The sequence below is a fragment of the Apostichopus japonicus genome, chromosome 11 (assembly GCF_037975245.1).
Source record: "Apostichopus japonicus isolate 1M-3 chromosome 11, ASM3797524v1, whole genome shotgun sequence".
NCBI classification, from domain to species: domain Eukaryota; kingdom Metazoa; phylum Echinodermata; class Holothuroidea; order Aspidochirotida; family Stichopodidae; genus Apostichopus; species Apostichopus japonicus.
The window spans coordinates 11,747,090-11,775,088 of record NC_092571.1 but is presented as its reverse complement, the minus strand read 5'-3'; the positions used below and the strand labels follow the sequence as shown (position 1 = coordinate 11,775,088).

General features: G+C 37.5%; 1 protein-coding gene across 2 annotated transcripts; it reads left to right on the top strand.

The window, feature by feature from the left end:
• Positions 1 to 27,950, top strand: LOC139976003 (spermidine synthase-like). Of its 2 annotated transcripts, none has more exons than XM_071984369.1 (7): positions 1 to 187; positions 7,701 to 7,834; positions 8,460 to 8,580; positions 9,447 to 9,536; positions 19,664 to 19,901; positions 23,552 to 23,697; positions 25,179 to 27,950. In XM_071984369.1, the coding sequence occupies exons 2-7, from the start codon at positions 7,704 to 7,706 to the stop codon at positions 25,323 to 25,325; spliced, it is 873 nt and encodes a 290-aa protein (XP_071840470.1). In that variant the 5' UTR covers positions 1 to 187; positions 7,701 to 7,703; the 3' UTR covers positions 25,326 to 27,950. The 2 variants fall into 2 exon arrangements, with proteins under 2 accessions (XP_071840470.1, XP_071840471.1); XM_071984370.1 differs by lacking the exon at positions 1 to 187 and adding an exon at positions 235 to 409.
• The last annotated feature ends 49 nt before the right edge of the window (positions 27,951 to 27,999 follow it).

The following is a 27,999-nucleotide window of genomic DNA, read 5'->3' as shown; positions in this document are numbered from 1 at the left end:
TATTGCACATGTGCTGCAGTGCGCCGCTTAGCATTTAGTTTACTACTTCTGCTAGTACTACACAGATCTGAAAATCTCATTGGCCGGAGATTCTTGTATATGTCTTAAGTACGTTAGAACCGTGACTAAAACGACGTCCTTTTATCGATTTGAATTTAAAGCTGTTTGGTTTCTGGTTAACGCAGGCGTAAGTATTCCGAATATCAACCATTCATAACGACCTCACCGTGATTTATTGAAGGCTTGATCCTTACCCTGTATACATCCAGGTTAAAGATATATACTGTACATGGCCGTAAATGTTACTGATACTAGTGATACCCATGATAGCCTTACTTAACCCGTCATCGAGGATTTGGACCTTACGCCCGAAGTTTCTTAAATAACGATATTACTACTTATAAACTGCGTAGGTTGATTAAGCTTTATAGGGCGGAGGTTACCGTTTTAGAACGTTTGTAAATTTGACAGAAACTCTGGCATTATTTATTGTAGGTCTGTTCTAGGTAGGCCCAGTTTCGCGAGAGTAAATGTGTATCGTACAGTATATGCAACACTGTGGTACAGTAACTCAGCACGAAGCATCAATAAATGAGGACTGCCACTGTCCGTGAATGTCACTGTTTCTGGCCGTTACATTTGCGAATCAGTTTTCTAATTATGTAATCGTTAATGTTGATGGTTAAGTATTAACAATGCGAACAGTGTTTATACATTACCTTTTAAAGTTTAAAATTCTGGGGGCTGCCTATTTAAAACTTTTATTGGGGGAAAAATATTCCACACCAGTGTTAGTTGAAATGCCATCTAAATATCCAGCCCTGGAATTTTCAAAATATTTAGTTTAATCTCTTGCTGAATGCAAGTGAAAAAGGAATCTAGTGGCTAAAATCAAGTTCCAAGTGCTGACATATGTCAGGGTGTTTGCCAAATGTGAATGTTCTTGAGTAGATTGACATTAGTGTTTCTTGATGTACATGCTGGATACAGGAGTCATGTAGTTGAGAGGATACATTTATTTATTTTTATTTATTAATATTTTGTTTCATCACATAGTATTACAAGGTGAACAAGACAATATACAGTAAGTACAAATAAGTAAAAATTGTGAAAGGAAGTAAACTAAGAAATCCCGTTTTAGTTTTGGGCTCAATCGAATAGAGTACTCCCATCAAAGAAAATAGAAAACCATAACACCTATAAAAAAAACTACCCCCCCCCCCAAAAAAAAATAAATAGATAACCTTAACATATAAGACAACTTTATTAAAAGATATATAAACATATGAGTCACTTTATTAAAAGAACACCAGTAACATTTGTTCAAAGGACTTGTGATATTTCACTTTCAATACAGAACACTATGATCTCATGAGTCATGGTTACAATCGCAATGCATTAGGAGGCATAGGGTCGATCAAGATGTTTGATATCCAGTCTCTGTGTTGGATGATTTTCTTCCAAAAAAGAACCTTTAACATTTACACCCACTTGTCCCTCTCAGCTATAGATCTATAATGAACATATGTACCACAGTCTGCTGTATGTTAACCTACACAAATTGATAACATTTATCTATGAGCTTCTATTGAACAATTTTTGGTCAATGCCCACTTCTTCCTTTTGAATCTACCTGCTGTATTCCCCCCCCCCCCCCAGAACCTTTTATTCCTAAAAATCTTGTCGATATCTTCATCTGGTGTGTTGCTATTTTGTTGCTTACTCAAAGGATTCCTTACCAATTTACTGCCAACTATCACAAGCCCTTTTCTTCAAAGGATTAGCTCCTTTTCTCCCCTAGATGTGTTTTTATGTAAACCTGTTGTGCAAATGAATACATTTCATTACAGTCCTTAAAAGTCTGCTCATTTGTTTTGAAATATTTGTCTTTCCTTGTCTGTGGTTAGGTTTTATCCTTCCATCTCTCTCCTTTCTATCAGTTTTCTAGTCTGGTCCATTTCCTATTTCCCCCCCTAAATTTTAGTAAAGAAATGTGCGTACTGGAGGTTTTAGTGTCTTGTCTTTGTAATCATCAGGCCCACTTATGCTGTTCAGGAATTTATTTGGTACTTTCCCTTATTAAAATCTCCACACTGTACAATTGCTTTGAATCACATTTCAGTCCTTGATCTTGTGAAGTTTTATGAGGTACCATTGTCATATGGTTGGCAAGTGTTCGCGACCCTCGGACATGTCACAATTTATATCTCTCAAAAATATACGATTTTTCTGCCATTTGGTAGCTGATATTATCAAAATTTGTTTATTTGTTTGTTTATTTATTTGTTTTATCACAAAATATTAAAATGTGAAAGGAAGTCTTCTATAAAGCCTGAATTGACTCCCTGGTAAAGAAGAAAATTATATACAAGTTGAATGAGCAGAATGATACAGATACTTTAAGGAGTCATAACTAGACAGGATAACATTGGGACACTGGGCGCTGGGACACTCCGAATCAAGATGCCCATCAATAGACTGCTTTAACTGTCATCGCTTTGGCCACAAAAGCTTCAGCTGCACTGAATATTCATGAAGAAGATTACTAGCAAGATGGAGAATCAGCATGACAAAGAGAAGAAGAGAGAATCCGATCAAGAGAACCATGATGAAGTTCACAAACAACCTAATCTTAAAGGAGACACCAGAAAAGACAGTCAAGTGACAGATCAGACCTGTAGATCGTACTTAGACACAGACGAAAGTGAAACGTCGATCGTCATGGACACAGAAAGCAAAGATTTACCAAAGCAAAGACATAGTGAAAATAGCAATTTGACAAACAGACCAAAACCAGCAGATTAATATAATAAAACGCAGAAAGAAAACCTACTTGCAACATCAAATTCCCAACCCCCGATAACTTGATCCTCTGCAACAGAACACACAAGAATGAAGAGAGCAGCTTCAATCGATGACGTCTGCACTGTACCGAAGAAGTTAACCAGTCAACAAAAGAAAACCACACAACCAGCGATCGAGAAAACCTACAATTTCCGCCCTAAGGAGAAAGGACAGACAGGAATTGCTAATAAAGGAGGCCATAGAAACTAACTGAAATGACTATATTGGACTCAATTCATTAAAGTGAAAATGACAATCAACCCTTACTTTCTACTAGCCATTATGCCATCGTTGCAGATGTGTGTTATTTCCTAAGCGTGACCAAAGGGAAATTTCCGCTTGGTCGAGGTCGGGCAAAGGTCAATACCCCCCTTAACTGGTGATCTTTTATACCGTCCGCCTCCTTGTTTTGCATACTTATGTAATCGATGCACACTTACGTAATCGATGCAAACTTGCATATTATGAGAGTTATATGCTTCAATCCTCTCCTGGTTCAGAGAGGCGTCGCATGTGGTCAAGTGGTTAAGGCAGTGGACTTGTGATCTAAGGATTACAGGTTCGAGCCCTGGCCAGATCATTGCGTTGTGTCCTTGGGCAAGGCACTTTATCTCCATTGCCTCACTTCACCCAGGTGTATAAATGGGGACTTGCGAGGTAACTTGTAAATATAGTTGCGTGCGCCGGTTTCTGGCTGCACCCTATGGGAAGTCCCCCGGGGGACACGTGGTTGTGGTGCACTGTGGTGCCCCAGGAGAGATTGATTGAATTGCGCACACTTTGGTGTGCGGGTGTGACAAGTTACCAATGACCAAGGCTAATAGCGCCTTTGAACAATTTATGTTGACTTTGGCGCTATATAAATGTCTTCTGATTGATTGATTGCTCCTATAGCACTGTTCCTTTGTATAAAGCCGCTGCAAACCCCAGACAACCGCCGTAAACCCCAGAAAGCCGCAGTAAACCCCTGTAAGCCCCTGTATACCACAGTTTGTCGTGTGGTCGGTTTTGCCCGGTAACAATTTTTTTCACCGTGGTCTTGTTGAACCACGTGTGCAATATGTGGGTTAAAACCTACGACTACTGGTTCAGCTTCATTGAGCGTCGTCTCGGTGACACATGCTTTTTAACACTAATTCCACGGAAGAAATGAGCGAAAATAATGTTTCTTGTAAGTACTATGACATCGATTCTTATAATAACTCACCATCCCATAAGTGTATATCATTACTACATCCCAATAGTCGTAGTCTAAAGAAACATTTTTCCGATATTGTTAATCTTTTATCTCTTTGTTAAATCAAGATTTTTTCATAATTTTGTTTTACTGAAACCTGGTTTACAAATGATATCTCTCCTCTAATTAAGATCGACAATTACACACTAATTGAACAGCATCATAATGAAACAAGGGGTGGTGGTGTTTGCCTTTTTATAAATAATGACTTAATAATTTTAAACACCGTACAGACTTGTCTATTTTAAACAATTGTATTGAAGAGATATTCATTGAAACGAATACACCTAGTAATGAAAAGCTTATAGTTGGTTGTGTATACAGACCTCCCAATGATGATTTTAATTTAAATATGCAGATTATCCTTAGCACCATCGCTAATGACCACTGCAGTACCTATATCATGGGAGATTTTTAATTGCTTTTTCAAAAGCAAGCAATCCAAGCATATCTACTGACATTATTAACCTTATTTATTCGAGCGAGTTTTATCCGAAAAAAACTAAACCTACTCTGGTTAGTCCATCTTCTGCCACCATAATTGACAACATTTTATCCAATGTTGATTCTCTAATGACATCTGGAAAACTTATTACAGATATTAGTGACCAGTTTCATATTTTCCTTCATGCCTCTGTGAATCAGAGTACAGTCAGGTATAACCCATTGCAAGTCCGTAACTATAGCAATAGGAACATTAATAAGTTTATTTCTGAAATTAAAAGTAAAACATGGGATGAGATGCTTACTAAGCCTGACGCTTACACTTCCTGTTTTCCATTGCATAACATCAGTAAAACAAAAAGGAGGAAAAAGAAACACCCTTGGATAACTAAAGGAATCTTTATATCCGTTAAGAGGAAAAATCAGATCTATAGACGCTACCTAAAGAACAATACTAATGACAGTAGGTCAACCTATACTATATACCGGAACAAACTTAACCAGATTATTTGTTTTTCAAAGAATTTATACTTTTGTAATAAAATTAACAATGGCAGAAACAATATTGGCCAAACATGGACAACTGTAAAGGAAATTCTCGGACAAAATAAGCATTCCACTTATCCCACTGCCTTTAACGATAACAATCAACAAGTTAGTGACAAAAAAGAAGTAGCAAATCATACTAATAATTGTTTTCTTAACTTGGGCCAGGAACTTGCCAGTAAGATTAAAAGTAAGAACACTGCTGCAAAAGTCATACACATGAATGACTCTTGATGAGGGCATTGTGGTCAAGTGGTTATGGCAGTGGACTTGTGATCTAAGGATTACAGGTTCGAGCCCTGGCCAGATCATTGCGTTGTGTCCTTGGGCAAGGCGCTTTATCTCCATTGACTCTCTTCACCCAGGTGTATAAATGGGGACCTGCAAGGTAACTTGTAAATATAGTTGCGTGCGCCGGTTTGTGGCTGCTCCCTATGGGAAGTCCCCCGGGGGACACGTAGTTGTGGTGCACTGTGGTGCCCCAGGAGAGATTGATTGAATTGTGCACACTTTGGTGTGTAGGTGTGTCAAGTTACCAATGACCAGGGTTGTAAAGTAGTGTGAGAGGGCCTTGGCCCTGAACAAGACTGTAAACCTAAATAAATAAAAATAAATGAATGACAGCATAAACAGCTGTTCTCTTTTCAGTTATCCTCTTACTGAAGCTGAGTTCATTAAAACAGCAAGCTCCAACTTAAAATCAAATAAGGCAGCAGGTTACGATGGTTTTAAGCCAGGTGTAATATCAAACATGTTATTCATTTTATTGTCAAGCCCATGACTCACATCTGTAATATCTCTTTTAGTACTGGCATATTTCCTGATAAACTCAAAAGTAGTACCTATCTTCAAAAAAAAGGTGACACATTTTCTTATCAAAATTATTGCCCTATATCACTGTTATCATGTTTTTCAAAACTGATTGAACGGAAGTGGAAATAATATGTTCTGCGAACGGATGAATAGGCCAACAGTACAGTAAACTGTATACTTTGGACAGACTTGTACGAGAACAGGATTGTGAGTACGAAATAACACATAGAATTTCTTTTGGAATGAGTACCAGCATGAGACTACTGTAAGTGCAACAGCATGAGACTGAGTACAACAACATGAGACTGAGTACAACAGCATGAGATTGAGTACAACAGCATGAGACTGAGTACAACAGCATGAGACTGAGTACAACAACATGAGACTGAGAACAACAGCATGAGATTGAGTGCAACAGCATAAGACTGAGTACAAGTAGTTAGTCACAGCTCTTACAGTAGGTGGAGAACGAGTATGTAATTTGGTCCTATAGGAGCTCCTGCACAGTACCATTGAAATTTGATTATGATTACGAGTGTTATTCCATAAGGGCTTAGTTAGAATAGAAGAATGGAACCACTACAACTCTGATAAACAGCTGCAGTACTACAGAACTTCATGACTTGACCTTCACTACGTATTAGTGTAAAGGATACGTATGGATGACGGAATGCAATATTTCCTGCTCCCATTTAGGGTTGCAAGTTGCTGGTTATTGGAAGTCAAGAGAAACCCAGGCTTAGAGTAGCATCAGGAAGTGTAAATGCTTGTACAGTACCATTATATTGTACGTCGTCTACAATATGTAGCTGTTGTAGCCTTACAGGAGGCTTCGTTTGAAATTTGTTTCGTTTAGCAAGATACGTTGTGCCCAGGTGATTTTGTGAGTTTTTGCGGGTCGAGAGGTCCTGTTTTATTCTGTTTGCTGTAACCAGCGGCTTTGAAGGTACACGTATCCCAAACAGCAAAGCCAATGTAATATGTAAAAAGCAAAAGCAAATTTTGATTAAGAATGTCCAATTTCGTAAACCTGCTCTGAAACTGGTTTTCAGTTTTCATCCTCTGAGCTTCAAGGGGTCAACAGGTTATCTCAAATTGGCTCAAAATTGGCCATTTTCTCTGTGTTTAGTTTGATGACTTTTGCTTTGGCAATAGGTTGTGAAAATATTTCACAGTGTAAAAAAAATGTCATGTACTCTTATTAATAACTATTATTAAAGGGATTTACTGGCCCAAAATTGTTAAAAGGAATGTTCTAATATCTAAGTGTCTATATTTCATATAGGAAGACTGTTCTTTCTGGATATTAAAACATTTTAGAAAAAAAATTCTAAACTGTAAAATCCTTATCAGTGAATGAAATATGCGATGCCCACAAGGGAGAATGCCACAAATAAGAGTTGGAAATCTCTGATCTTTTCTGGCTCTCACTTAATTCTTGGACAAATTTAACTCACCTTGCTCTACATTAGTCAGATAGGTATTTAGAATTTTGCAGAGCACATTGTAAGGCAAGGAATCACAAAGCCAACTGGCTTTCTGGTTATGCTTTGGCACTAAACAGACTTAAACTTTGTCAACATGATAACTGATTCCTGATTTACCTTTCTTTAAATGTTGCCGCATTAGTCAATAGATAATCCTCTTCATTTTGGTGTGCACAAGTTCATGTATATTAAAGCATGTATGGCTTACCACACTATGAATAAACATGTTCATGTTTTGGTTATAATATTAAACTGAAATTGATTTGCCTGCTTTCTTGGTATATATATCCGACTAATACTTTCCATACGTTGTTGATTTTCCTATCAAGGTGATGGACCTCATCAAGAACGGCTGGTTTACAGAGGTCAGCACTCTATGGCCGGGACAGTCTATGAGCTTGAAGGTTGAGGAAGTACTCATTCACGAACAGTCCGCATTCCAGGATGTCTTAGTCTTTAAGAGGTGAGGTAACTGTAAGAAACAATATGAACTGAGTTCATCTAACTATTAATATCCATATCTGAATACATTCAACGTTGTATTCTATGGACAAAGAGGGACAGAAGAGTTGTATATACAAACAATCAGGATAATTTACCTTTGGTACTTTACCATGTCAAGTTGTGATTCATAATGTGAAATATAATGTAGTACAATAAAAAATATTTTAAATTTCTTTTCTACATGTTCATGTGCCATGTTGTGCTGTGACTGTACCCTTCCCCTCCACCCTCTCTTTCCCTCCCTCCCTCCAATTCCTAGCCCTTGATCTGGCTTACCTTCTTCTCCTATTGCATCTTCATCCAGAATTTTTATATTTTGTGAAGTTGAACCCCGGATGAAGGGGAAGGGTTGTACACTTCACACCCCTATCTTCCCCCCTGGGTCTGGTTGATTAAAAAATGTATGAAAGTAAGTTTCAGGTATGACATGAGACAGTGCCCTATAGATGCAATGAAAGGTCTTACCACCATTTTAGTTTTTACTTCTCATACTACATAACCATCTTAGTGTAGTATGAAAGGACCTATTAATGATCATACCCAGGCGTGATCTTGACATCTGTTTTTTTCCGTTATTTTTGCAGTACAAACTACGGAAATGTCTTAGTCTTAGATGGTGTCATACAAGTCACGGAGAGAGATGAGTTCAGCTACCAAGAAATGATAGTTCACATTCCAATGAACTCACATCCAAATCCTAAGAGGGTAAGATCTCTGATCCCAGTGAGCAATAATGTCTGAGGATATAATCCACAGATGTACTGTAGCAGGTTAAAGGTCGAGCAACACCTAACCTATGTCTCTTTGAAAATTGCAGCATACCTTTCTATTTATGTCAGAAACTGACATGATGCCAAATATAAGAACTCAAGCTTACTTGGTTAAGTTTTTGGTTTCGATGATAATCGTAAACCTTTGCATTCATGATGGCGTATGTGTGTATATGTGAGTGTATCAGTGCGTTTGTGACGCCTGGCTTGTAATCACGATATCTGAAGGAGGGAAGGTCGGACCAATTTAATTTTTGGAGTGTAGAAGTACCGCATTGAGTATTGAGTTGCGGCCGTCTATTGGCGAATTATTTTGATTAGATAATCCAGAGATATAAAACAGTATCTCAGTGATCATTTAAGCTTTGATGTCAGTTTTATTGCAATTGCAAGAAACGTGACTCTTAACAGGGAAGAACCAAATAATCTACTCTGATAATTGAAGATCACAACTCTGAAACCTTCTTTCTTCATCGTTTGTTTGAATCTGACTTACCATTGTCAGATAAACTCTTCTTTCCGACATCAGAAAGTTGGATGGTGTTCTAGCAACATCACCATTGCAGATTTCCTCCGGTAACTTTCTGTGTACATATTTTCTCGGGTTATTCACCAGTAGGCAGTGGTCCTCAAACTGTTTGCATCTGTTCACCTAACATGTCATAGTCTTAATTCTCTGCTCCTCTGCTTTAATTTTGAGCAAAATAGTATTCTTAGTTTGGATGTTGGCTGTTATGAATATTTCATTTGATATGTTCTAAATTTAAAAATAACATTTTTTGATCCTTTCGTCTGATACAGGTGCTAATTGTCGGTGGAGGAGACGGAGGAGCTGCCCGCGAAGTTCTGAAACATGACATAGAGGAGGTGGTCATGTGTGAAATCGATAAGGTAGACTATACTAATGTTATGCGGAGTCAAGTTGATGAGATGGGACAGAGACAAAGCATTGATGGGTGTCACTTTGTGTGAAGGTTGATATGGTAGAACAGACACACAGTAATGCTGTGTCACGGTGGTGACAGTGATGAGGTAGAGCAGACATAAAGGGATGTTGTCTGACACCTTAGTAATGTGATAGGTTGGACAGACACAAAATAATGATAGGTCACCCTATGTGAATTGATAACAGAACAGACCCAAAAGGAATGTTGTCTGATACCTTGGTAACATGCTAGGTAGGACAGACACAAAATAATGATGGGTTACCCTATGTGAAATTGATATGGTAGAACAGGCACAAAAGGAATGTTGTCTGACACCTTGGTTACATGATAGGTAGAACAGACACAAAATAATTATGGGTCACCTTATGTGAAATTGATTAGGTAGAACAGACCCAACATAGTGCTGGGTCACCATGGTGAAGTTGATAAGGTGGAACAGTTATTAATTCATTCGGGCTCACCATGGTGATATTGATAAAGCAGAATAAAACACACAGAAATGCTAGATCACCATGGAAAAGTTGATGATATGGAACAGTTTATTAAATAATTCTGGCTGACCATGGTGAACTTGATGAGGTAGAACAGACTGATGTTAAGGTTTTGACTATGAGACAGTACAAAAAAAGCTTAAATCATTTGTAGTCGACAGTGATCAAAACTTGACATTCGTATGTTTAAAGTTCCTTGATAGAAGTTTAATAGAAGCTTTCTCGTTCGACAGTTTTGTATATTTTTGGATGACATTGATACAGCAGATGGACGGAGACTTTGTTTAACCGAAGCATTCAAGCTGCTTTCAGCCAAGCAGAATTGTGCATTTTCATTGGAAAAGTGAAAATTCTTTATTTTGTTTGATATTACTACTACTGGCACCAGGTACACAACACTTACTTGTCTGTTAGCAAATCAGTGACCATTTTTAGTTACATTGCCGACGTGCTGGTGTGTATGTGCATGTTTGCGTGTGTTTCTGTTTGTTTGTGGGTGCGTACACGCACCTGTCAATCAGGGATATTAGTATGGATACACACTTTCCAACTGGTGATACACCCACAAATGGGGATATCCCCATTTTGACAAATATCCAATTTCCATGTGCAGAACCATCCACAACATTTCAGAAGTGCTCCCTCTAATTTTCTAAGTGATTACAAATATTCCCCCCCAATCTCATACTTCAAATCCGCATGTCTGGTGTGTTTGTTCGACAAAGATGAAGTAGGTGTCTCAGTTCTGATTATCATAGCGCCCTCAGAATTATACACACGGATGATGCGTGTCTCCCCAGTTCACAGGGTTGGGAGACATACACACATTTCCTCGGTTTACTGCTACAGCAGCAAACACACTTCCCCAGTTGGATAGCAAAATGCCCAACACAAATGACTGTTTGCTTGTAATGCGGTGTTTTTACACTGCTTGACCACCCAGTTGGGACAATGGTCATAAATACATGTAGATGTATACATTGAACTTGTGGGAGCGAGCCCTGAACGTACCACTTGAAGATTACTAAATGGTAAGATATTATCTTTTTCTTTTCTTTTATATTCCATTTTGGTGATTTTCCCTATTTATATGTGACTTTAAGGAATTGTTAAGTGCAAAATAGGATCCAGTAATTTCAGTCATATACTTTTTGGTCTTTTCATCGCACAAAGTCTTGCCCTGTGAATAATTTTAGTTTTTGTGATAGAGTGCTTAAAATGTTGGCCTGTCCTGCTAGACAACTAGAATCCAACACTGACTTACATCAAGACATGATGTCAGTGCGGCACATCGGTCAGAATCGATCAGATCTCACTCTAAGCTTGGCCTTGATACGCTCACAGGAATGTATACAGACTATGCATATGGCTGTGATTAAAAAAATCGCTCAAATAAAAAATAACTGAACAACATATTATGGAGAAAATTGAGTAAGGGAATTCTTGAATGTTTTAACTCTTCAAAAGATTGCTTACTTGCAACTTCATCAAGAAATTTCCATCTCAATCGCTATTTTACTTTCAGAAATGTTAACTTTCCTCGCTACAGTGTAGCTTGCTAATGATATCATTCTGTAGCCCGAAACAAAGTGCCGCGATGACGTCACAGCTCTAATTATTTTCCACTGTTTAAAGTATATTAGATTAAGTTGGCGCGAGGTTGAAAACTTCACTTCTCCTGAATCATAGGATGAAAATTCCCTAAACTAGGACTATGCCGATGAAAAAATTATGGAGTTTTTTTCATACACCCAATAGACTGCCACTAAAAAATTCCTTTAAATGCTAGGTTTCTCTGTACTTGAGGTGTGTATATCTAGAACTATTACTAATAATTAAATGTAAGTAATATCTTTGCTCAGGCCTTGCATGAGTATTACTGTCAGTTCAGAAGAAGCCATCCCTTATGAATATGTATTTGAAACACAGGCATATGGTTGGAGTCACAATTTTCAGTCCTCTTTTAAATATTTTGAATATTTTTCCATAGGTTCAATGGACAATTGTGAGACAGCATTTATCATTAGCACTGGCAGTGCTAAGTTGCATTCTTTGTGTTGGCTCATGCCAAAAGAACATCCTATATTCATTGGCAGTGTAAGTATACTTTGATAAGGCACCATATACAAAATCAGCAATGCGGAATCACGCGTCTTCCACGCTAAACAATACCCTGCCGTCCGACTGCGGCGCTCCCGTTTTCCTGCAGTCGGATTAACCCAAGGCAGAGCCCTTCACCACTGCTAAGCCGACTGCATCCGGTCGCGCAAACAATAGTAAACTTTATCATGAGACCCAATACTAGTTTCACATGGACTGGACGTTGCTTTCTACCAGCTAATGTAAATATTACCAAGCTGCAAAGGCTATACTACGGTACAAACATCCCCTAACTGACAGTGTCTTGTTGTGCAACTTAGGATATACTACAAACATCCCCTAACTGACAGTGTCTTGTACAAAGGCTATACTACAAACATCCCCTAACTGACAGTGTCTTGTTGTGCAAAGGCTATACTACAAACATCCCCTAACTGACAGTGTCTTGTACAAATGCTATACTACAAACATCCCCTAACTGACAGTGTCTTGTTGTGCAAAGGCTATAATACAAACATCCCCTAACTGACAGTGTATTGTTGTGCAACTTAGGCTTTACTACAAACATCCCGTAACTGACAGTGTCTTGTTGTGCAAAGGCTATAATACAAACATCCCCTAACTGACAGTGTCTTGTTGTGCAAAGGCTATACTACAAACATCCCCTAACTGACAGTGTATTGTTCATCCACATCATTATAAATCACCGCATTTTCTAGCTTTTGTGGATTGTTGATGGTAGTAGGCCTTAATTATTTAGTCAGTTAACAGTCCTGTGATTGTCACGGTCAAGGATTTTTCCCAATGAATATTTTAGTCTTTTCTGGTTTGTTCTTTTTTAAGATCAATCACAGTGTAATCATTATATGTCTTATATGTTTCCTGTCTTGATAATTAGTGTTAAAGATAACATCTAGAGCCAAAAGGTAGTAACAAACAAGGAATTAAATAGTCTTGGCTTTGTTTTCTATAATTTACCTTCGAATACCTGTTTTAATCACACTTTTATTACAGTAATTATTCTCTGTTACAGTTTAAGACTGCTCTTGTAATGTTTGCATTCTTGATTGACTTCTTTTGTAGGTAAGTTCATGCCTGAAGCACCATGAGAAGTATCTGCCTTTACATACAGACCCTCCCCCCCACCCCAGGGGTTATGGTGAAGTTACTACCAGAAAAAGGTATGTGAAGTTTTGCACATTGTTTGGTCTCTTATGAATACACATATGTGTAAAAATCATTAAGTAATCGCAAAGAGAGGTCATGTTTGTGTGAGTTGGTCCCCCCACCCTCTATCTCTTTCTTTTTTTCATTGGAGAACTTACCTTCATGTATGTGAGTTGGTTTGTAACATACCCATCTCTTAATGAAGTGCTTGCCCACAGATGATCCACCCAACTTTATCAACCTCACATGAAGCGTATTGATATACTAAAGCGTTTCTCCGGCATCGTTGCATTGATGTTATAATTTCCATGAATTTCTGAATCATACCAGTCTCCTCTTTTTGGCTATAGTCTAGCAGTCTTTACGGCAAAATAGATTTTACACAGGGAACCCTTATTTGCATAAGGCGGAGAAACTTCTGGAGAATCTGGGGAAAGACGGGAGGCAAGAGAATAAAGTGGATTCGGATATTTGTTTTCACCTGGAAAGGAAAAACAATCGTGGTGAATACTAAGAGTTTTCTCTACACAAGCCGCACAAATATGTTAGTGGTTTAACGACACAAATTTTATGCGTCTGTTTTGTCCTTATCGTACTTGGAAATTTTACAATTGAAGGTTATTTATGTATTGCTGTTGCGTGAAATCAAGTTTATCGGAGTTCGATATAAACATACAGTAACATAAGAGATATACCTGCATCTGTGGATGATTTTTTTAATGGTATTATATCGTTACGCAGCTGGATGTGTTGATGAAAAAGTAGTCATTAATAAGTGTGAGACCTAATTCCAGTTTGTATGGATTTCTGGTACATACCGTTCAGTTTGTAGTGCTGTATATTATACAACGTAACAAACAGTACCTTTAAGAGTTGAGATAAATCTGCACCTGGGAATATTTTGATATTACCTGGGGGCAGGGGGGGGGAGAGGGGTATATCCAGGTCTTGTTGAAATTAGTCACTTAAGTTTCAGACATAACATTGGTACCTCGTATGGAGTTCTTGTGTATATTGTTCATTTCATATATTGCACAACACAGCATACAAGATATATGGTAGGAGATACATATCAACATGAATGAGCAATATGTACAAGAATCCATACAATATGTATCACACTTGAAATGACTCATTTAAACAAATCTGGATATGTCCTCATGTAACATGATATCCCCAGATATATCCACAATTGAAGGTGTATATATCCCCTATTTAAGTACAATATGTTGTGTTGTGAGGTATACAGCACTGAATATGAAATGGACAATATGTAGAATAATTCATACACAATGTGTAACATACTTAAATTACTCTTTAAAAAAATCTGGATAAATGTCCTCATGTAACATGAAAGATATCCTCAGATGTATCCACAATTGAAGGTGTATATCCCCTATTAAGGTACAGTATGTTGTGTTGTGTAGTATACAGCACTTAATGTGCAATGGACAATATGTAGAATAATCCATACACATTATGTAACATAATAAATGACCTGTGACAAAAAAGTCTGGATACATCCTCATATAACATAGAAAATATCCCCAAATGCAGGTGTATCCGCCATTGAAGGTGTATCTCCTACACGTCATGTGGTATACATGGTATGTTGTGTTGTATAATATACAGCAAAATGAAATTAAAACTGTACAAATATCCATAAGACCAAATATCTTCAATGTTAGGTGTGACTTTTACCCATTGGTTTTTTATATGCAAATTTATTGAAATTAGATATGAAGTGTGAGAATTAAATGTTATATATTGACTTGTACATAATATTCATTCATATTGCTATATTTTGACATAACAGCATATGATGGGAGAGCACAGATTGAGGTCACACCCACACTGGGGATATTTGGAATGTTAGATGAGGTTTACCACATCATGTATATATAGCCAGATTTGTTGCAATAAGTCTTAGGGATATAAGTGCTAACTTGTTTGGTAATTTAGACAAAGTGGATGAACCTTTGATTGGGGACACACCCACAACTTATTGTCCATGTTAGATGCAACTTATCCCAGGGATATCAAGATTTCTTGGAATTATTAAGTGAAAGTTTTTTACACATGCCTTTCTTAAGTTTAAAATTAAATAAAGGATGCCTAGGTTGCCATCTCAAGATTTCCCGAAACTTTCTCAGATTGTTTCATTATACATGAAACCGACTCACCAAATGTTTTAGTTCCTTAGCACCAAGTGGTTTATATGATATCTAGGGTATTTCCTGGCCAAGTAAACTAGCCAATAGCTTCCTTACTTTACCTGGTAGGCATTTACCCACAGATTCAAAACCTTCTTACAAAAGATAGACATTTAATGTGTTCTTAATAACATGTATAAAGTAAAGTGATGAATTTGACCTAACATTATGTTACAAGTACCAAACTGGTATCACCAAACCACTTGGTTTCATTTAAAGACGTCATTTGACATCAAAGTTAACCTGTTTGTTGTATTAGTAGAAAGTTACAATATCTTACATCAACCAATTAGCCAGTTAATTAATGTTAAATTACTTAGGTACCAAAAAACTTACCTTCAAGAGTCTCATTGGTCGATCGACCCATCAGCGACACCCCGCAGTGTTGCCGGCTGTGGCATGCGGCCATGTTGCTGATGCCTGTCCACGGATGGCTAACCGTAGTTTTGCCGAAGCCGGCCAGCTGGCGGTGAACCAGTCTTCCCGCCAACATCCTGCTGCCATCGGCCGTGGTATGTGGTCCGCTCGCCACTGCCAACATGCCACATCTCTGCCATCGGGCGGCTGCCTTGCTTGCTAGGTAGCTGAAGCTTGTACTTAACATCTTTTCATTTCGTATGCTTTATCTTTATACAGCCGAGATCGAACCAACAAGAAAAATCCCAGGCTGGGAAGACTAGTGAACCATGGCTGGACAACACAAGTCAATAGCAAAAAAATGAAAGTCGATGAAGGTCATGGCTCAAAGTTGAATCTTTGTCTTGTTTGCATTGAAAGACATTCCAGTTAAATCTGAGATGCTGCATGATTATGGCATTCCAACATCTTTCAACTTCCCACGACCATGCCATGTGAATGTGTCTTCCATCTTGCAAATGAGGAAGCGATCGGAAGGTCCCCCAATTGCTTTTACAGAGGATGTCATCTCAAAAAACAAAAATCCCCCAAAACAACCTCACATAGACATGGATTCCATAGAAATAGCAACTGACACCTAAAAGATGACTACTTGATTGCCTGTGACAAGGTCTTCCAGACATATTTCAGGAAGTAATATTTCGGAGAGAACAGAGTCTATCGACCAAAGGACTCAGCATCGTTAGCAACAGATGACATGGAGGTCACAAAAGAAATACAGTGATGGCAGGGCTGAGACGTCTCATATTCTATCCCATACAAAGATATCACGAAAAGATGACTACCTAACAGGATTGCCTGTGACAAGGTCTTCCAGAAACATTGAAGAAAGTACCATTTCTGAGAGAACACTGTCTAACATACAGAAAGACTCAGTGTCATTAGACACAGATGATATGGAGGTCACAAAAGAAATGAGTGATGAACCAGGCAGTGACTGAGACGTCTCATATTCTATCCCTAATAATGATATCACGAAAGAGGACTACTTTCCAGGATTGCCTGTGACAAGGTTTTCCAGAAGCAGTGAAGAAAGTACCATTTCTGAGAGAACACTGTCTAACATACAGAAAGACTCAGTGTCATTAGACACAGATGATATGGAGGTCACAAAAGAAATAAGTGATGAATCAGGCAGTGACTGAGATGTCTCATATTCTATTCCTAACAATGATATCACAAAAGATGACTACTTTCCAGGATTGCCTGTGACAAGGTTTTCCAGAAGCAGTGAAGAAAGTACCATTTCTGAGAGAACACTGTCTAACATACAGAAAGACTCAGTGTCATTAGACACAGATGACATGGAGGTCACAAAAGAAATAAATTGATGAATCAGGCAGTGACTGAGACGTCTCATATTCTATCCCTAATAATGATATCACGAATGAGGACGACTCTCCAGGATTGCCTGTGACAAGGTTTTCCAGAAACAATGAAGAAAGTACCATTTCTGAGAGAACACTGTCTAACATACAGAAAGACTCAGTGTCATTAGACACAGATGACATGGAGGTCACAAAAGAAATAAGTGATGAACCAGGCAGTGACTGAGACGTCTCATATTCTATCCCTAACAATGATTTCACGAAAGATGTCTACTTGAAATTTAAACAGTCTTTTCAAAGACACCGTTAACCATGCAGTCAGTTCAAGGAGGCCTACAGGTGCTGGAACCCAAAGACAAATGATGCCCTGAAACATGTTAACCTATCATATGAAGTAAAAGTATGAATGTAAACATCTTTGTACAGCCTGATCATAGTCATTATAAAATGGATATATAACTTCAAGTTAACAGTCACGTTCAATATGACTTTCTTTTATCAAATACATCACATTTTACCGACATATTGGGTAAACTTATTAAGTTGTTGAACTCTTTCCTTACGTTTCCTTCATCCTTCTTCCAAGTTTCATTTCAAAATTTCTTGCAAGAAACATTTATGTAATAAAAATCATTAAAATATGCATATTCATCTTTGTGGTTTTTTTTCTCTGCATTGGTCTATTATTGATCGTAAAAAGGTTTACTTTAATGTTTGCATTCAGTTGTCCAACTGTATTTCCTGTATTTGGCATAAAGAGTTTATGAAATATTTTTGCTGAACAGGAGCTAGATAAATTTCATTCATATGAGTATGTAGATGCTACTCCCAAAAAGAAATCATTTGAGTTATGCTTTTGATACCATCCTTCTGAACAAATGCTTTAATGTATTCATATTTATTTGTGAAATCTTTGGTAATAGGCTTCATAATAATAAAAATAATTAATAATAATAACAAGCAATGGGCAGTTTCTCCACAATTTCATAGTACAATAATATTAGTGGGTATATCCTTCTCCCTGTGGAACAAGCTATGGATCGAGTGTGTCCACATTTGCACTGTTTAGTGTCAACGTCCTGTGTATGCCCAACTTAATAGCTATAACACATACAAATATGCAGATAAAAATCAAAGGAAACTTAAAAACTCTCTTTACGTCAAACACATGAGGGAACCTCAATAGCAATCAGTGTGACTTATGTTAGCTGTTGAGTTATGAAATGAAAAAGTCCCCAATTCCAAGGTTCCAAATCCATATTCACAATTGACAGGTCGTACAAGTATGTGTGTGTATGTGTGAAGTGTGTATGTGTGATGGCCAGCTTGCAAACACGAGATACCCCATGACATGCAGATGTGCCCCATTTTTTGTGGTTCCCCTGCCATGCATATTGATGAGTGGGTGGGGCTTACATAAAATTCTCATAGTGGCAATATGCCTTCACGATATCTCAACAAATACAAGTTGAATTAATGTTGTATTTGGTAGATGGATGAATTGAAATTGGTAGAGGTCAACAGGTGTCAAAAGTCTGAAAACAAAAATTCTCCAAATATATGATTTTCTTTTGGTGAACATAGTTTAGTCAAATTCAGTTCAGTTAAATTATGTGAAAGGGCTCTATAAGTCTTTAACAGAACATACAGTCATCCAGGAAAGTTCAAGGAAAGTTGATATGTGGTATTGCACACTCATGTGCCTATAGCCAGTTTCACCCTGAGCTTTCAAGGGGTCAACAGAATATCTTAAATGGTGGCTAAAATTGGCAATTTGTTTTGTGATTTATACCAGATGACTTGCAAGTTGTAAAAATATTTCACAGTGCATTTTCAACAATGTCATGTAGAACTCTCAGTCTATAATACCAAATTTTAAAGTGATTTCCATACTCAAAATTGGTCACAGAAAATTTCCTTTTATTCACACAATATATGAGTCAGCAGTATATTTCACATAGGAATTGACATCAAAAATTCTATACTGTAAAATCCTTACCAGTCAATTAAATGGTTGATGTTTTGTCAACATGATAACTGATTCCTGATATACCTTTCTTTATTTGTTGCTGCATTGGTCAATAGATAATCCTCTTCATTTGGTGTGCACAAGTTCATGGAAATTAACATGTATGGCTTATGATTAGGCATCCTCAAAACCACTAAACGTTTCAGTTTAAATATAGAATATGTGTTTCTTCCTCAAACTTTGATATATTCTCCCCAGTCATTTTAATTTGAGAAAAATGATCCCAATTTTCCTCTAAATGCAGGATTGATAGTGCTCCAATTTGGAATCGTCTATGTTTCAACATAAACTCAAAAAAAAATGTTAATTTTTTTTGTTGGTTCTAGAAAGTGATAGAAGTTAGCAAGAAATATCTCCCGAGTCTGGCAGTTTCATTTGCTGATCCGAGATTGACGGTGCACATCGGCGATGGCTTTGAATTCATGAAGAAGAATCAAGAAGCCTTTGATGTCATCATCACCGATTCCTCGGACCCAGTCGGTCCAGCTGAGTCGTTATTCCAGAAGAGTTATTTTGACCTTTTAAAGTCGGCTTTACGGCCTGGTGGCATCGTTAGTTCACAAGGTAATGGTTCAGAAGTCTTGTATAGAGCCCTGGAGAAATACTCCATATTTTACGATAAATCAATGGTACTCTATACTTAATGATGACATGGTAAATCAATGATACTCCATACTTTACGATGGCGTGGTTTATCAATGATTCTCCATACTTTACGATGGTGTGGTATATCAATGATACTCCATACTTTACGATGGTGTGGTATATCAATGATACTCCATACTTTACAATGGCGTGGTAAATCAATGATACTCCATACTTTACGATGGCGTGATAAATCAATGATACTCCATACTTTACGATGGTGTGGTATATCAATGATACTCCATACTTTACCATGGCGTGGTTTATCAATGATTCTCCATACTTTACGATGGTGTGGTATATCAATGATTCTCCATACTTTACAGTGGCGTGGTAAATCAATGATACTCCATACTTTACGATGGCGTGGTAAATCAATGATACTCCATACTTTACGATGGCGTGGTAAATCAATGATACTCCATACTTTACGATGGCGTGGTTTATCAATGATTCTCCATACTTTACGATGGCGTGGTAAATCAATGATACTTCATACTTAATGATGACGTGGTAAATCAATGATACTCCATACTTAACGATGGTGTGGTGTATCAATGATACTCCATACTTTACAATGGCGTGGTAAATCAATGATACTCCATACTTTACGATGGCGTGGTTTATCAATGATTCTCCATACTTTACGATGGCGTGGTAAATCAATGATACTTCATACTTAATGATGACGTGGTAAATCAATGATACTCCATACTTAACGATGGTGTGGTGTATCAATGATACTCCATACTTTACAATGGCGTGGTAAATCAATGATACTCCATACTTTACGATGGCGTGGTTTATCAATGATTCTCCATACTTTACGATGGTGTGGTATATCAATGATACTCCATACTTTACAATGGCGTGGTAAATCAATGATACTCCATACTTTACGATGGCGTGCTTTATCAATGATTCTCCATACTTTACAGTGGCGTGGTAAATCAATGATACTCCATACTTTACGATGGCGTGGTAAATCAATGATACTCCATACTTTACGGTGGCGTGGTAAATCAATGATACTCCATATTTTAAGATGGCGTTGTAAATCAATGATACTCCATACTTTAAGATGGCGTTGTAAATCATTGATTTATATGTGGAAAGTCACAGAGAATAGACCATTATCTGCAGTTGTGTTGCTAGTATTTCCAAAGCATAACTGATCTTGGATGGTACTGTTGTAATTATTGATATATAATATATGTAATATATAGTATTACATAACGTTAATGTAACGTAATGTAACATATATAAGCAGTTATAGCAGAGGATAGTCCATCCTTCAATAGGGTGCAGTTATGCTGGAAAGTTAAAAACATTTCAAACCAAATATGAAACCAGGAACAGAGTCTTCCATGATTTTAATGTGTGGCTGTGTTAGTCTTAATTTCATGTGTACGTAAAGGGCGATATTAATTAATTCGCCAGTTTTACGAACAACTTCCCATTGGCACAGCAGAACTTTATTTTAGGGACAAATATTTTGAGAACTTTCTCCTTTCAAGTTTGCAAATGAAATCGTCCCCTGATCTCATAGTTTAAAGCATGTTATCATCATTCCAATAGTTCAGTTTTGTTTCTTCAAATTTGCTCTCAAGATGTTTTTTTCACTTATTAACAAATGAATCATTTCCATCAAGGTAACCTCCTAGATTATCTTCTAGTCTATAATTGAAGAACTCAACAGTTGCTGCCATAGGCGTAGGAGCCTGATTTGATTTGGGGGGGCTGAAACGACTTGCCCGAAAAATATAACCAAATTTTTTTTAAAAATTCTTAAAGCAACATTTTGCGTTTGGTCCCCGTTTTCTACTTTTCTGACATGTCCATCGAGGTTTTTTACATATATATCAATCACAAAACAGCAAACTAAGATATTAGCCAAGAAAATATCTTGGAGAAAACAAAGTTGAAAGTTGCAAATTTTTCGACTTTTATGCCACCATTTGAAGTAAGATATAAATAGATAAGCTAGTTATGTATGTCCTTATGGCATAGTGGAGTCAGTGCGGTCGAGAAAAATCATAGAAAAGGACGCAAAATGCTGCTTTAATGTGCTATCATATAGGCATTCATCGGTTATTACATCGCATGCCGATAACCGATGAATGCCTATATGACATGCACAACAAGATGTTAAATGCGCGCGAAGCGTGCGAAAAATTTTGGTTTTATTTTCCCTGTTATTACCCTTCCATATTGGTTATAATTATTGGGGAAGTCGTTACAATAATAACGATAATAATAATACCAGTTTAACCATTGAAAAACACATTGCAAATTATTCTTCTTTCCGTAGGTGCCCGAAAAATTCTTAGCATATTGCCCGAATTTTCACCCCCCAAAAAATGAAAAACACATTGCAAGTTATTCTTCTTTCAGTAGGTGCCCGAAAAATTCTCAGCATATTGCCCGAATTTTCACCAAAAATTTTGGTTGGGGGGGCTGCAGCCCCCCCAGCCCCCCCCGCCTCCTACGCCTATGGTTGCTGCTGTGTCCTTCTTTTTTTAATTATATAACTAATCCAGGTTGTCGTATTGAACCTTGACGTCAGGATTCAAAAAAAGTCAGTAATTACTTCTTCGTTGACCTTAATTAGATGAACAAATGAAGGTTTCCTACATTATCTTCTAGTTCTATAATTGAAAAACTCAACAGTTGTTGCTGTTTCCTTTTTGTTTTGTTTTCTATGTAACTAATCCAGGGTTTGTTTTGAACCTCGACGTCAGGATTCAAAAGTCAGTAATTACTTCTTCGTTGACCTTAATTAGATGTACACAAAATCTAAAGGATTAATTGTCTTTAGTTTGGTCAATTGTTACCTTGTTTGTGTACATACTGGGGATGGTTTTGTAAAATTGCTGACAAATTGCAAAAAGGCTTCTTTTTGTGTAAACATTCAGGGTTCTGTTAAAGCATTTGGGAATCATCCCAAGGTGAGTGTGGTTAGTATCAAGCAACAACATATTACGAAATCTCAAAATGGTAGTTAATTTCATTTAAGATAAATGGAAAAAAAAAAAAAAAAAAATTCCAGGTTAGACACCACACTAGTGATACATTGATAATTCATGTAATTAATGTATGAAATAAAATAATATTAGTTTTTTCCCCCAGTTTCTCAATATATTTATACATACATTTTTGACTAATAAAGTTTGTGAGCTAAAACTGAAAGACAACAGTACATCACTTGTTGCATTAATATTGACAAAAGTGCAATAAAATGTAATGTCATCAGAAATGTGAGGTCAGTCCGTCGAGTCGACTTCAAAGGTCATTAATCCAGCTCATTCCCATTTCTCCCCCTCCCTTCCCCTCCCCCTCCAAACCTTCTACTACCCCTCCTGACCTCCTTTGCAAGGTTGTAACTTTTTAAGTGTAGGAACACATTTTAACTCCCATCTTGTCAACCGTGTTGTGAGGCTTAATGGAACCCACTCGTAATTTAAACAGACGATTGAAGTCTCCCGTACCCATTCAATGAGAGTTGAGTCTGAAGACAGATAAACTGATATGCACACGTTTCCACCTGTGATTTATGCTTTTCTTTCCAGGGGAATGTCTTTGGCTTCATCTGGATATCATTACCAACATGCAAGACTTCTGCAAGGGTGTATTTCCGGTGGTGGACTATGCGTATTGCACCATACCGACCTACCCCAGTGGCCAAATTGGATTTACTCTTTGCAGTCTCAACCCAGTAAGTACTATAGGCATTTTTTTTTAATCTTCCTTCTCTTTTATAACCGCAGCATATTTGGAGGGTAAGCTACTCTTCAGGACCTGGGCACACTTTCCTTTTTTTTTTTGTATGATCTTATCGTCGGATTATTCTGCACTGGATAATATGATACACCAACCAGTGTCACCACTTTTAGGTTGAATATGGTCTTAACCTGTCCCTGGACGGTGTCCAACAGAGAAAGCCAAATTATTCCGTGCATAAGTGCCGCCACCCTCGACAATGACCAAGACCACATATTCATGGAAAGTGAGGTTGGGAATTTCGTGATCACATTTTTCAATTTCTGTAGGAGTCTATTTTGCAACTTTGTGTTTTTGGGCAGTGTTGTAGTCGAGTACTTGTATCCGAGTACCAAGTACTTCCGAGTCCTTTGGGGTCCGAGTACCAAGTACCACTCTCCCAGTCAGAGTATTTTATGATCCGAGTATCAAGTACCACTGTCCGAGTCCGAGTACTTGGGGGGTCAGAGTACGAGTACTTTATCATCAGAGTACCTTTCGAGTACTTTTGGAGTACTTTCCAATAGGCCTACTGTTAAATTAAACTGCAAGGATTGTATGTGTATATTACAGCCCATATAAACTGTTACAACTTTGATTAGCATACCTTAATTTAGGGAAACAAAAAAGTATGAAATATTTTGGACCCCTTTTAGTCACGTCAACAAGTAATTGTGTTACAATTTGCACATTGATGTGAATCTACGTCACGCAACCAAATTTGTTAACAGTTGCCCTACTGAAGATGATTGGAATATGCAGATATGATCATAAGATGAATGCACAGTATGAGATAATCGATGATAAAAATATTGTAAAGCATATATATATTGATAACTCATTTATTATACTTTTAAAGTAGTACACCTTACACACTTTTTGTAAATTAAGCTGTGGTATCTTTTATTAAACGACTGATTTTGCATAGAAATAATGCATTTTGTACATACCTCCTCCCTCTTTCAAGGGGGCACTGTCTTGAAACCTCCCTTAAAAGTCTCCCAAAATTAATATTTTACAACAGTAAATATGACATAATTCTTCATACATTTTGTCTATCAACATGTGTCAATAGGGAATCATAATATAATACCAGTCAAGGCTGAAAGTACACAGGGGACGATATGCCTCCAGAGTGCCCAAAATCCCCCCCGGCCCCCCCCCCCAAATTTTAAAGAAATGTTGCATATATTCGGTATTTTTCCAGATGTATATTTTTTAAAGTACTCGTAATGTACTTGTATATTCGAGTACTCTCCATTCCGAGTACCGTTGTACAAGTACAAGTACTTTGACTGTCGAGTACCAAGTACTGATGGTCGAGTACGAGTATTTTCCCAAACTAGTACTTCAAAAATCGGTACTTGAGTAGTACCTGAGTATGGGGTACTTTTCGAGTACTACAACACCATTTTTCGTTTTTTTACCCCCTCCCAGGAGACCAACTTTAAGGAACCTGTGAGGGAATGGGGAGAGTCCCAGACCAAATTGCACAAATTACGATACTACAACTCTGCTATTCATCGGGCTGCCTTCGTTCTTCCAGAATTTGCTAGGAAAGCATTTAAGAAGGAGTCGGTCTAGTCTGAAGCCCTCTTAGAGTTTCATTTTGACTTGGATGTTTGTTGGATCTGTTGGGAGTTCTCACTTCCAGAGGACGTGTAACACCTCACATTAGAAGTGGGCAACGGCTCCAGGTGGTGGTGTAATCCTATACAGTGGTAGATACTCCCGAAACCCTCCCCCCCTCCCCCCACACCACCCCAGCACATTACACCTGGACGGTATGCCATGCAATATCGTGGTATCTTGGTATATGTATAACATTTTCATCTAAAATATGTGAGGAAAGCAAACTTACTCTTATAAGAATGAAACCGTGGATATAAGTTCCGTCCGTATCCAAAGATCATATTTACGTCCCGTATGGTCGAACAGAACCCTCCTGCTTTTTTTCTGGGCGGGAGTTCTTGGGCTTTGCGTTACGTTGTCATTTCGCAGTATCTGCCATCTTGCAATCGGACATGGTAACAGATGAATGGTGTGATATAACCTGGCCTCCCGCTCAGTAGCACCTACACCCTAGCTCCCAGTACCCAAAAATCTGTATACCATCGGTTCCATACAAATACCCATCTCAAGCTTTATGTAGAGGGAGGCCATTTTGTTTGAGCTAATGTTGTACTTTCTCCTTCCACAGTATCAATTATCTTGCCATAGATTCGGTTAAACTGTAGCTGAATGTTGTCATATAACCCTTGCTTCCTGCTCAGGTGCAAAACTTTGGGCCATATCTTCCAGCCTCAAAGTCTCTTTGCATGCATGCAATTCCATACGATACCCCTGGGATCTTAAGCTTATTCAGAGGTGATCGCTGCCTGGGCTATTAAGATATCACTTTGGCATTCCAATGGTAAAATTGATAGTTCATGGCGGGGTGAATAATTCCACACTTGGCATTGCCATGATGGGAAACTATATTACATAACTAAAGAGCATTATTTCAGGTATGTATATCAATTTTAACTTTAAAGTACGTATAGCCTTTTTTCGAGCATGTATTATGCTTGAAGTTTATGTCTTTGTCTGTGAAAACACCGACCTAGGTTAAAGTCCTCTTTATGGTGCTGTCAACAATACTGAAGGCCATTCACTATAATTTGTGTGCATCTTATAATCAAAATGGCCTTCCATAGCCACGGGCGTTCTCTGGGCAGTACAGCAAATAGATACGGGAAAATAGCTTTGTGGTACAGCTTGTATACCCACTGTTGCCAGGGAGTTGTTATGGAAACATAACAACTTCCTGCTACTACACACTACTTGAGAAGTGTGTCCTTCCAAATGACTCACGATTATACGGAAATGTTAGTTCAGTCAGGGTTGTGAGATTATTTTACTACTAATCAGTAGTACTCCTTCCCCCCCCCCCCCCCCACCCAATAACAATTAAAATCAAACCATCAAGATTTAATGCATAAGGAGGCTTAAAACATTCTGTTTAGTGTGGCATATATGGTGAAAACTAAATACAATATTGAGTTATTAACTTGCTCTGCATAACGTTTTTTTTTATAGCTAGCATTGTGAGTTCTGTAAGATTATTTATTTATATATATGAATATCTCTAAGACTTACTATGAGATTTATATCATTTGAACCATTTCGCTGCTCCACACTATTAACCCATTTTTTAATCCAGGTACAGAAAAAAAGGAAGGTGTTTTTTTTTAGCGTCTCACAAATTTAATGTAATCTGTTATTTTCAAAATTTGGAATTTTATGCTTCAATTTCATGACTTTTCGTGCAAATTTCATTGTTGCCTAAGGTAACATAGTATCATATCTTTTCTTGAACAATCATTTCGGTGGTACCACATCAATATGTCAAATTCACTACAAAAGATAATGATTTAATAATTTAAGATGATCACTTGATAGTAATATTCCAAAGCAATTCAGTTCAGTGGCTCTTCAACTCTCACTTGATATGTTAAAGGAAGTAGCATTACAATATTTTCCCGGTATGCTCATATGGCATTTGGTTCAAAATAAACGGATAAGTGTCCCGGCCACAACATTTTTGAGACGAGAGAATCATCAACTCCTAACTCTTACGTAAAGGATGGGATAAGACGCCAAATTTAAATTTTGATATTCTGTAGACCATTTTAATGTCCTAGGCTAACAGTGCAGCTTGCATTTACATATCGCTTTTATTTTGAGTAATGATCCTTTAAACATCTGAGTATCATCAATAAAAATGGCTGGACAACACAGACCATCTAGGTCAAGTACCTTGGATGCATTACATAAGACTTGTATGACCTCAAGTAACATGTTTATAATTACATTGCAACTTTGTCCAGGACAAAATGGTGTTTAAATGTCACCCATGGATGCTGGGTTGTTAAAAGAAATGTTGAAAGAACATGTTTTTTTTATTTTTTTATTTATTTATTTTTTTTTTAGAATTTAAAAAGCAATGGGTTACCAATGATATTTAAAGCCTCTACACGGAAGATGTACTGGCGATACAATTTTAAATGTTTTAGAATGAAATACTACAACTCTTAATTTGATTTCTACTTGATAAGTTAGTATTTGTTGGGCGGGTAAATGTTTTCAGCAGTAAGAGTTGGAAAGGCATTCTTAGCAACTGCTTGAACTCATTTCAATAAAGAAACTTTACAAGTTGAAAATACCTTATTTTTTGGCAGTTTTCTCTTCGTCATTTTTGGCCTGTACTTCCAAGCAT